At 28.5% G+C, this 12,725-nt stretch overlaps 1 protein-coding gene across 1 annotated transcript; it reads left to right on the plus strand.

The window, feature by feature from the left end:
- Positions 1-9,563: 9,563 nt before the first annotated feature.
- LOC114316181 (uncharacterized) lies at positions 9,564-10,833 on the plus strand. The gene is made up of 2 exons (XM_028262842.2): positions 9,564-9,921; positions 10,359-10,833. The coding sequence occupies exons 1-2, from the start codon at positions 9,793-9,795 to the stop codon at positions 10,629-10,631; spliced, it is 402 nt and encodes a 133-aa protein (XP_028118643.1). The 5' UTR covers positions 9,564-9,792; the 3' UTR covers positions 10,632-10,833.
- The last annotated feature ends 1,892 nt before the right edge of the window (positions 10,834-12,725 follow it).

Below are 12,725 nucleotides of genomic sequence, written 5' to 3' on the forward strand. Positions count from 1 at the left end.
AACCAAACATACCCTTTATTTCATGAGACTCCAATAAGATTTTATCAGGAAATGTGTGTAGCTCTAAGGCTCCAAGTTTAAAAGGGTAAATTATACCAACTGTTTTTATAACTTGAGGTTTGTGCCATTTTGGTCTCTAATATTTTAATTGTGATATATTTGATCTTAAATTTTGAATTTCGTTTTAAACAAGGATAATTAAAGAAACCGTTGCTCCATTTTAAGAGACAAATTTGTTAATTTGATAAAATATAAATTAATTTGACAAAAACAAATGTCAAAAAATTATTTTTGAATTTTTAAAAAGTTTTTTTACTTTCAAAAGATAAAATTATATAAAAATGATAAAATTTTTACATTTTTATTAAATTAATTTTAAATATGTGTTTGGATGATAATCATGTAATACGTGATTGTTTTTCTTGATATTTTTGAATGATTATCATGTAATAGATGGTTATATTTGTTGTTACCAGATATTTTTTTATAATTATTATGTAATAATGGTTATTAAGTTTTTAATATGTAATCGAAATATTTGATAGATGAAATGTTTTAATTTTGAATTTGTTAATTTAATAATGACATCAAAGGTGACACTACATTTGACTTTTGAAAAAATATAAATTAATTTAACGAAAATAAATATCAAAAAAAAAATATTTTTACTTTTCAAAAGATAAAATTATATAAAAATGATGTGTTTTTAATTTTTTTCACCAATTTAACTTTTAGTTTCTTAGAAAAAAATTTTGAAAATAGATTCTGAAAACCAAATCAAACAAAATTTTATAACCAATAAAATTTCAGCATTATTCACTAAAAAAAAAGTCATCATTTTAAATAACATACAAGTTAACTAATATAAAATAAGTTGTATGACGACTTTACTTTTAAAATAGATTATTTGTAAATAAAATATATTTGATTGTCTTTATTTAGAATAAGATTCAAAATTTAAGATAACAAATAATACAAAATTCAAACTACAGAGATTGTTAATATAATTCGCCAAATTTAAAACTATTTGCATTAGGTGTGAGATGTTCAACTTGCTTGTTAAAAGGATAGCAAGTTAAAAATTCTGTCTCAATAGGCATGTTAAATAGTTGATGGTGGAGTTTTCTTTTTTTTTTTTTTTTTTTTTATTTTATTTTTGTCCCGTAACCCTTTTTTACAAAGTTAAATTTCAAATGCTACATAAACTATCAATTCCTTTGAAGTCACTCGCAGGCATAGCTCAAGATTTACCTAACCCATATATAAGGGGATCAGGATTTCAAGTTTTAGTTTGAGTTTTTTGAATTCATTTTTTAAAAAATTAAAATTTTTTATTTTTCATATATTTTTATTTTCATTGATTTTTTTAATTTTTTTAATTTTTTTTTTAAATAGACCTAACATAAATATATTTAAAAGGTATAATATTTGTGATTTTTTTTTTAAATTCACTAAATATCAAAAATATTAAAAAAATATAAAAATTTAGTATATTTTTCGTATTCTTATATATTTATTGATTTTTTAAAATATTTTCTTACAAATATTTTACTTTTTAGATATATCTAAGTAAGGTATATCTAAAAAGATAAAAAAAAAATTATTTAAAATTTAAAAATATTTACTAAAAATAAAAAATTCAATTTCTAAAAATTAAATCTAAACAATTGAAACCAAACCAGTAATATATTTTCTTAAAATAACTAGATAATGTTCATTCAATGCTATGAAGAAATATGATTGAAATGAACAGGGAACTGAAAAATTGACGAAAATCCATGCACCACAATGTTGCTCTGCATATTTGTGGGTCCCTTGGCCAGCCAGGCAGCAAACCTTGTGGTGTGTGTGGTCCTCTTGCCACTCATAATTCTTGACCAGTTGAGCTATGAATTCCAGCTCAAAAAGAAAAGTCAAGATTCAAGAATAGTGTGTTGAAAATAATGCCCCATCAGTGAATGCATGATTATGGACCCAATTTGAATCTTCTGCTTCAAAATTTTCTCTTTCTTTGTTTTCAAATATTCGTAGTTGGTGGATTTGAATAATTATACTTTACTCCCTTATTTGAAAAATACATTACCTTCTTACTAAAAAAAAATATATACATAATTTTCGTATAGCTTGAAGTAAAAATTATCACACCAAAGAATACTCCCATATTAATTTTCAAAAAACTTTGCTCGATCTTCAAAATAACCAAACAAAAACTCCAAAACATTCGGTAATCGGATGTCTCCGCAATAGGTTGTGAATGGATTGGTTGCTTTTGCTACCATTTCTCAAGAAATTGAAATTGTTTGATCTGTCTAGTTTACAATCTCTCTCTATTGGATAGTGGGTTTTAAGAAACACATTTGTTTGGGGATAAGGCTCCAAAAATCTATTTCTAAATTCTCATAGTTTTAGAAAAATAAAAAAATATGTAATACTTCACTTCACTTCTCTTCTTACTATTCAAGTTTTTTCACTTTCTCTCCGTATAATAAAATATAAAATAAAAATAAAATAATAAAATATTCATTATATCCATATTCATCTATATCCATCACTCACAACTCCCACACACATCTACATTCATCCATATCCATCACTTATAACTCCTCCAACTCCAACACACACGTTTTTGTATTCAATTTATTCCATATTCAATCATTCTATTTCATCTTTTTTTCTTTCATCTACTTATCTTTTCTCAGACTAACTCATCATCTTCATTATTATATTTTGCAAGTTTGACGATCTGAGAAAATCATATTATCTTCTCTATTGTTACATTTTCTAAGTTTGATGATATGCAAAAATTATTACAACGTTGGTGTAATATTATTTTATACTTTATATCTTTGTGTATATATATTTCTTTTTCCCAATATTTTTCAATTAATCTACACATCTTTCCATCTTCTCTATTTTTATACTCCTAATATTATTTCTTATTTTATATGCATTTTTTTCAATGTTTATTATTTGTGTGTACATATTTCTTTTTCCCAATATTTTGCAATTCATCTACACATCTTAATCAGATTCGGTTTGTTTTCTTTTTCCTAACATTTTTCAGGTAATCTACACATCTTTTCATCTTCTCCATTTTTATACTCCTAAACAGTCTATTTGGTTTCAGTTTTCTAAATTCAGTTTTTTGAAAACTGAGTTTTTTGTATTTTTTATTTTTAGTAAATATTTTTAAAATTTTAAGCGGGGCAAATTACATATACCCCCCTCGAGGTATGGTTAAATTACAGATACCCCCCTGAGGTTTCGGAAATTACATCCCGCCCCCTGAGGTTTGTATTTTCATAACAATTTGCCCCCTGAGGTTTATATTTCATAACAAATTACCCCCTAATTTCTTATGCAAATATAGCATTCAGGGGGGAATTCGTAATTTCTCAAACCTCAGGGGGTATCTGTAATTTAGTCAAACCTCGAGGGGTGTATATGTAATTTGCCCAAAAAATTAATAAATACACAAAAATATGAAAAATATATTGAATTTTTGTATTTTTTTGTATTTTTGGTATTTAATGAATTTTTTAAAAAAAAATTTACGAAAATTTTACTTTTTAAGTGTATTTATGTTAGGTGTGTCTAAAAATTAAAAAAAATTGCTTAAAATATTAAAAAAAAAAATCAGTAAAAATAAAAAAAATACGGAAACAAGAATGTAGAATTTTTTGAAAAGTGTTTTTAGAAAACCCAAACCAAGAAAAGTGAATATTATTTCTTACTTTAATGCATTTTTTCAGTGTTTATTACTTTTGTGTGTATATATTTCTTTTTCTCAATATTTTTTAGTTTATCTACACAACTTTTCATCTTCTCCATTATTACATTTTGCATAATTTGGGCTTACTTGCTTTTTAATTTGTGGTTTGCATTTGTTCTTCAATTTAATTAGATTTGATTTGTTTCTTCTCATATAATAGTGTTGATATCTTCTTCGACTTTTATAAATCATCTCCTTTACATATCAAAAGTAGTTTACCTAAAATTCAAGAAAATTAGGTATCTCACGTAACTTAAATAAATTAAAATAAATCTCACTCTCAATTAAATAAATTAATAAAAAAAAATATAAACCTACAAATATGTATCCAATGCCTATCACATTATTTTTATATAAAAAAAAAATTCTCAATTATCTGTAACTTAAATATCACGTAACAACTTAAATAAATTAATAATAAAAATGTAAACTCACAAAATATATATATATATATATATATATAAATTACAACTATGCAATGTATATCATATTATTTTAAAAAAACTCTCGAATATCTGTAACTTAACTAAATTAAAAACACATATACAAATTATAAATATCCAACGTCTATCATGTTATTTAAAAAAAAAAAAATCCACAAGTCTTATTTATACAATTTACTCATGCATATCCATCACCCACAATTCACTCAATCAGATGTCTATCACGTAAAATCTATTACAAATCTACAAAACACACTGCTTTGTGTTTATTTTGTAAGGAAAAAAAATCTTAAAATAAATCTAACATTACTCGTTTGGGAACTGTCTCTTTTAGCTTAAAAGTCAAAAAGTTATTAAAAAAATCAAAAAGCCAGTAACTTATACAAAAAAGTCAAAGATTCCATTTTCTCTCTACTTTTTTGAAATCTTTTCGTAAAAAGTCAAAAAGTTATCCCAAACATACTAGTTTTTTTTAGCTCATATTTTAGCCAAATAGCCAAAAAATTACAAAATTAGTTTGTTCCCAAACGAAAGTCAAAATAGAATTCTCTTTTTCCTTTGTGTATCTTACGTTATCTATTTCTTATTTTAAAATTTTTGTGTTATAATTTTTTTAACAAAAAGTTACATTAGCTCCTCAATATATGGATGTTGTATGGTAGTTTTTTAATTTTTTTTTTATTTTATTTTATATATCTACAACAAACAATGATACTTATTGAGATTTTTTACTCTTTATCTTTTGTATTCCAGGTACCATCGAGCTTGCTTATCTTATTCTTTATGTAATTGTATGTCAAATGTGTTAAATTCATTATGCAGATAAATATGCGGCCTCCTCTAAATTTGTGTTGTAGCCATCGTTTGGCCATGTAAAATGTCATAAATGAATTTCAAACTGTACCGTATGAAGAGGATTTACCAGTAGAAAATATTGATGATTGAAAAATCAAAATATGTTGGGCAGTGCAAAAATTAGGAAAAACAAATAAGTGAAAAAAATTTGATAGAAACAATATTACCATCGAGCTGGAATAAAGCAAAGAGAACAATTTTTCCAAGGTATGAAATCAAAGATGCCTCAAACTTGATGGATGTTGATGGAGGAGGAGCGTGAAAGTCCATCCTATATGGATTAAACTTGAGTAAGAGCGAATGACTCTAAATTTAACAGTACAAGAGCATATGTTTTATAAATAGCAAGTGCTTTATAAACTTAGAAAAAAAGGTTTTCAATCTCACATTATAATATTAGTTTATACTATAGTTAACACATTTCTAACCTGATGGCCGATACAAGATATTTATAAAAAAATAAAAAAAGACTTTTCAAGCATGAGAGCATTGATAATTACGTTGGAAGAAATTGAAAATTATATGATTGGTTAACAAGCATTGGATGAAGTGGCGGACCTCATTGGTAATGAAAATAATAAAGTGGAACATGAACAGCAGCAACAATAAAATAGTTGTGAAGAGAATAAAGTGGAGCAACAATACAAAAATGAGAATAATTAAACCAACACTCCTCATAAGGTAATATATCTTCTTCTTTTTTCTTTTTTTTTCTTTTTTTTTTTTTAAAGTTTATTTGTATGTAAAAAATGATAACACTTTTTTTTTCTTCTTTTTATTTTTTATTTTTAAATAGGTACTTTTTAGGGCATTTGGACATGATGAGCGATATTTATTGAGTTTTAATTTATCAAATATAAATAGATTTGATTTATAACATTTAGTTTATTATTAGTTTTTTTCAAAATATATATGTTTTAAACATTAGGTTCATTGAGAAACATCTTATTTATTGTTCATTTCATTAATTAGAAATCAAATTTATTATTTCAAGAAAAATATATCAGTTGAATGATTATAATATTTTGTGACTATTTTTTTTGAAGTATTATTGTCTTTATTTATGAAATTTGAAAAGATAATTGATATATATTATGATTATAATTTTATAATTTAAATTAAAATCTAATGCATTATTAAAAAAATTTATACGCTATTATATCAGTCTCGTGCATAGTACAGATTTATCACTAGTATATATATATACATGTATATAAATATATGTATGGATGTTTGTGAGTTTCGCCCAAATGAGGCAATGAAGGTTGCTTTTTTGAAGACAAAAAAAATAAAAATAAAAATAAAAATAAAAATAGAAAAGGACGTTGCTAGTAATGATGTTGGATGGCGCGTGGTCTTCCAAGGAATGAGGAAGAACGGAGGGAAGAAGAAGAGGAGAAAAAGAGAAAACGATAGAAAAAAATGAAGAGAGGGATTTGAAATGGTATTGGGAAGAAAATTAGACAAAATAATATGGGTATTAGACTATCTTTAATGGTGTATCAAATTTATCATTAAATTTGAATTTGATAAAAAATGGTTCATTTTTCAGTTCTAAAGGTTTCATCAAATCGGTATCAAAACTGTATTTTTTTTTTTTGGATCAAACTGAGGATCAATGTGCCTATCATCAAATTATTGTTCATAGCCATTTGATTTTCACTACCGGATATCCCTTTGGATGTCTGTCCGGATGTCCTCTCGGATGACAACCTTAAGGCAAAAATTTGTGAAAAAATTACACTGACCGATTAACCTCCCGGATGACCACCTCAAGGCAAAAAAGTGTGAAAAATTTACATTGACCGGTCAACCTCCCGATCGTCCTCCTAGTTGACCGGTATTCTAATGAAGTTTCAAAAACCTCCGTTGAAGCACTTGATATCAAATGAAACTTTTACTCAAATTTGATGCACCATAGGAGATGCTCTTATAGATTTTCTGTAGAAAATATTAACAAAATTGAACTTTGCAGTTTCTTTCATACTAGAAGGGGGGTTATGTGTATATTTCTAATGCATAGGAAAGTAATGTGTTTTTGAGTTAAAGTACAAGAGGGTAAAATGTAATTAACCCTATTAGATTATGTAAAAATTTTGAATGTAAATATATTAGAAAGATTTAGGGGTAGAAAATCCAGTATTCGCCCACACTTTATTGAAAAATTATTGAGTAATAATGTTATGATGATCATAATTATATATAAAAATATCGTTTCAAGTATTACTACAATACATTAATGACACATAAGGTAATAGACAAATTTTGATACACAAATGTGATCATCACATTACTATTCATTATTTAGTAGTTCTGAAATAACACTAATATATGTACATAATACTCCCAATCAATAAAATCTTACAAAATAAAATGAATAAGATTGATTTTGACCTCATCCCAAAACAGAGTAGTAAGATGAATTTCACCCATCTTGTTACTAGCACTCCTCATTATGATCACTCTCTTCTCCTACGCATAGTGCTTGATCAACAAAATAGATTGGAAAATCAGAAGCAGAACAAAATAGATTGGACCCACATTATCTCTCATCTAATTGAGATGTGTGACACCAGCCATCCTATGACCACCACTCTTCATGATCACACCCTCTATCTCTCAACTCCAAAAGGCGCATTGTGTTAGTTGGCACAAAGCAAAGCTGAGCCAATCAGATTTTCATTGCACAGTGGGTTCTACCAAACCTATATCACCTTTTTATCTGTTAAATGGTTGCTAGTATATTATATTAGTTTAAAAGTATATATTCGGATTCATGAGAAGAAATAAGATTTTGGCACGACAATTTATGAGAGACTTTAGACACTGACTTTTGACTAAATCGCCTAGGCTATACATGATGTACCATCACAAGATCAAGATATCAAAATTTCTCTTTTTCTTTTCTTTCCTTTTTTAATAGTGGATGAAGAATCAGATAAAGCAAGATTATACAAGAATTGCCACCCAACCCATGCATGTGATGTTAGAATCTGTAATACCTAATCAGCATTGGTAAGAGACAAGAAAACAAAGAAGAACAAACGCATAACAATTATAAATCACATGCATACTCAAGAATACACTATTTATGTGATTCATGAGCGACACGAGTGTAGAAATATTAAGAATACTTTACTCTAAAATACAATAATATGAGTCACATGCACACACACAACAAAATATTTACGTGATTCTTTCCCAAACTAGGAAGATGTCCACGATTACTATAATTTTATTATGATTATAAAAAGTTACATAATACAAAAATAATCGTTCCTTTCAACTACATATATATAAAATTGGGACAAGTCACAAGGACAAAAATATAAAAAAAATACCCTTATTCCAAATTTAAAAAGTTAGTATGTAGCAGTTATGAGTATCTATATGTGACAGTGAGGGTGTCAAGCATTACTTGTTCCCTTGAATAAATGAGAGAGAGAGAGAGAGTGAGTGTCTGAGAGTGGTAGCACATTCACAGCCAAGCATATGAGAAAAGATTGTAAAGTCTATCTTGAATGAGATATCTAGGTTGTGGATTGCTGCTGCCTGGCTGCTCCTCATCTATTTACCCAGCTGGATAATATCATATAACATATATGCACACACTCACAGTCTATGGCCTTATTTGGTAGGACTTATTTTTAATTTATTTCAGCTTTTAGTTTAATTTAACCTATTTTGATGTATTTGGTTCAGCTTAACAATACAACTTACAGTTTTTTGTAAGTCAAAAATCAACTTATGTTCATAGTTATAAGTTGTAAGCTGTTAAGTTATAAGCTATAATCGATTTCCCACAGCTCTACCAAACAGGACCCATGATTCTTGTGGGGTAAAGTGTGTGGGACTCAAGACAGATTACTATCCAACTGCCCTCTTGTTGACCCCACCATCCCATATGTACTACTCCCAACCCATATGCCCTAACTCATCCCTATAGCCCCGTTTGTTTTCAGAGATAGAATGAAGGGAATTAATAATGAGGGGATTAAGTAAAATTGTGTTTGTTTTGATGATAGTTGTTAGTGTAGGGATTGTTAAATTATTTTTATATAAAATAAATATAAAATTATAAAACAAATAAAAAAATACAAAACATTAAATATTAATGTTTTAAAAAAAATTCACAACATGTAAAAAATTTTAAAAAAATAATAAAAAATTTCTAGAAAAAAATAAAAAAAATAAAATAATGATTTTTATTTAACAAAAAATATAAAAAATTAAATATTAATGTTCAAAAATAAATGCCCGACATGTAAAAAATAAATTAAAAAATAAATAAAAATAAAAAATTTTTAGTCTGCCGCACTATTTTTCTAATACCAAGTCCTGGAGGCCCATCCGAATTCCCTTGGGAAGACCCATCCTAATCCGGAACTCACTATCAATCCTCTTCTCATCTCTCAAAACAAATATAATATTAATGAGTCCCACCTCAGTACCAATTCCAATCCCTCCTCTTACTCTCAAAACAAACGGGCGATAGTCCCATCCCCATCTCTTCTCTGCCTTTCCCTATTTAGTACCCCCATCCCCATCTCTCCTCTGCCTTTCCCTATTTAATACCCATACAACTAGAGAAAAAAAGGGACTTATGTAGAAAGAGCAAAAGAATGTACTGAAGTTGATCTATTCTCTCTCTCTATTGCTGTGCAAAGTCACACACACACTCACACTTTGCAAGTTCTATAGCTCAAGGAGTAGAAGAAATTAATGGAAGTAGCCATGGAGGTTGAAGATGATGTGTTCTTTGCAGACTTGAACAAGCAAATCTCTCTTCTAATCATGGACGACGACGACGGTGATGACCCGGTTGCCCATTGTCCTTCAGTTTCTCTCCAGGTTCTTCACCACCCTCCCTCCTATTTCTCAGTTTACTTGGAAAGGTAGTGTGTATGTGTGTTCTTGTTTGTTCAGCTCCTACTAATCTTCCCTCTCTATCAACACACATGAAGTTTATTTCTTTTGTTTTTTTGGGTATGTTGGAGTTACGGAAACAGTAGAGCATTGATATGTAATATATATATAGTTTGTGTACACATTGATGTGATTATATTGAGATTTATCATTTACAAAACGCGTGTTCATTAAAATATATAAAATTTAATTACATAAACGCTATCACTGAATCATTCTTGTTTAGAATTTTGTATAGGATTTTTGTATTTTCTCTCCAATAAACAATGGGTTTAAGACTATGTACATATGTTCTTTTCGGATTCTACTTCAATAAGATCTCGTGCACTATATATTAAACTTTTTTTTCCCAACTATTTTAGGGCTTCTCTAGAGCAGTCTATCCTGCTGCACAAGCACAAGCACAACCACCACCACCACCATTTTCCTACCAGCAAACTTGCAGAAGAGAAAGCAAAGGAACTGGTGTGTTCATCCCACAGTCGTCGCATCCGAGAAGAAAGAACAGGCAAGGGAAAAACAGCTCATCCAACAACACAAAGTTCCAAAGGCACTCTGATAACTCAAGCGGTCCTCCTCATGCATCTTTCATGAACATCCCATCTCAAAATTCGATTAACCCTAAGAGATGTTGAGTATAGATGATGAAGAAGAAGTGTATAATTTAGTCAATAATGGATGGTTTCCACTAGTGTTTCGGAAGACTTTGTATGTTGACCATGACCATGGAAAGGCCATGGGAGGTTCTTGTAATGAAATGTATGGTTGCTATATAGGATAAGCTTATCTTGTTCATTTAATGCTATTGATTATATGATTGTTTATTTTTTGAGAAAATCTTCTATTATATTATATTGTTATTGTAAATATAATGTATTTATTCAGTTCAAAAAATATATGTTTTTTTTTTTATAGGATTTGTTGGTCTAGATGAACCAAACTTTTTAAGGATTCCATATCTATTATTTACTTCCGAGTGATGGGCGATAAAGGGCAAAATAGGTCATTCCCTTTGCGTGAAATTTGGTGGATTTTTATGATTGGTATGAGGAGAAATAGAAGACTCAGAAAAACTGCATCACACAAACAATAACTCAAATTTGGATATCATACCTAATATGGGAGCAACTAGTTCAGTAGAACATCCGCTTCTTCTGTGAAATTTGGCAAAAATTGAGCGGCCTCAATATTTTGCAGAAATTAAAAAGAATGCTTAATCCCAAATATGGAGCCATGTTCAATGCTAAACACAAATATTGCAATGATGTTATTATATCAGGCATAATTGGATGATTACAATTTACATCACTTTTGACATTTCTAATGTTGATTAAATGGGGCACTTGATAATTTTTCTCATCTTTGACTTAAAAATCCCCCTAGTTTGAGGACAAAATTAATATTCAAAGTTTTATTATTAGGAATAAATAGAAACAAAAATTCTCAAAGTGACAACTTTGAGTAATTTACAAGTTGCAAGCCAGCCTAAAAGAAAAGATTAAAGATGGAAGATATGATAGTTAGGATGCTCTGTTGATTTTTGGATTCTACAAAATCTGTTGGCAAGTTGAGTGATTAATGGTCAATTGACAATACTTTCAACTGTGAATTTACTGGTCATAATGTAATTAGTGAACTACTTTTTACCAACAATTTGTGCCTGCAAAGGATCCAATGTGGCATAAAGTTAATCAAGCCTTATCCAAGTGGATAGTTCAACCTATACTCAATTTGATTATAAACCCATTTCTGTACACAACTCATTTTAACCTAACTGAATATGCCTTTTGACTCGTTTGTCACTTGTAAGCTATCTACGGTGGGTAGTCAAGGCATCACCAAACTATAAATAACTAATGATCAATTCTCTTGAAATTTTTTCATGAATATTCCAGTCAAATGTGGATTTGATGATAAGGGATCTAACTTTTATTTGTCTAGTAAGTTAATCAAGAATTAGTATCTTGAATTCAATAATAATATAAGAATTATTATAAAACGAATGTCAAGATTTAAATCAAGTTGAGGATCCTCTCATTGCAGTTCCTGTGCTTGTACCCGTCCTTGCAGGCCTTCGGGTCTACTTTTAGGCCCAATTTTGATAATCTGAACCGTTCATATTTTATGATTTATACAGTATATCATACCTGTAAAAAATCAAGTTGATCGGATATCAGAAAGTATGTGTTCGAAAAATTGAACTAAAAACTATTTTTTAAAGAATTTAATAAACAGTTTTCCGAACATATACTTTCTGATATCCGATCAACTTGATTTTTTACAGGTATGATATACTGAATAAATCATAAAATATGAACGGTTCGGATTATTAAAATTGAGTTTAAAAGTAGACCCAAAAGCCTGCAAGGACGAACGCAAGTACGAAGCTGCAAAGACAACCTTGGCTCATATAAAATATATACACTTAAGCTTCCAAATTTAAAAAATAAATATTTTGATATCCACACAATCCCACTCTTCTTCCTTTTAGTCTCTCACGAAAAAAGAGGGCCACTATATACAGAAAAAGAATATAAGAGAATGAAAGGAAACAAAAGATAATGGAATATTTGGTTAGATTTGAAATATAGTATATGTTTACTTGGAGGTGTACCATGATTCAAATACTCAAAGAGTCCATTATTTAAAGAAAAGAAAGACATAAACAGGACCAGCATGTGGGTTCCCACTTTTTTTGTTCTAATCAATAATCACAACCCAACCCCCCA

Source organism: Camellia sinensis, chromosome 6 (genome assembly GCF_055761805.1).
Source record: "Camellia sinensis isolate YWXY chromosome 6, ASM5576180v1, whole genome shotgun sequence".
Lineage (NCBI taxonomy): Eukaryota > Viridiplantae > Streptophyta > Magnoliopsida > Ericales > Theaceae > Camellia > Camellia sinensis.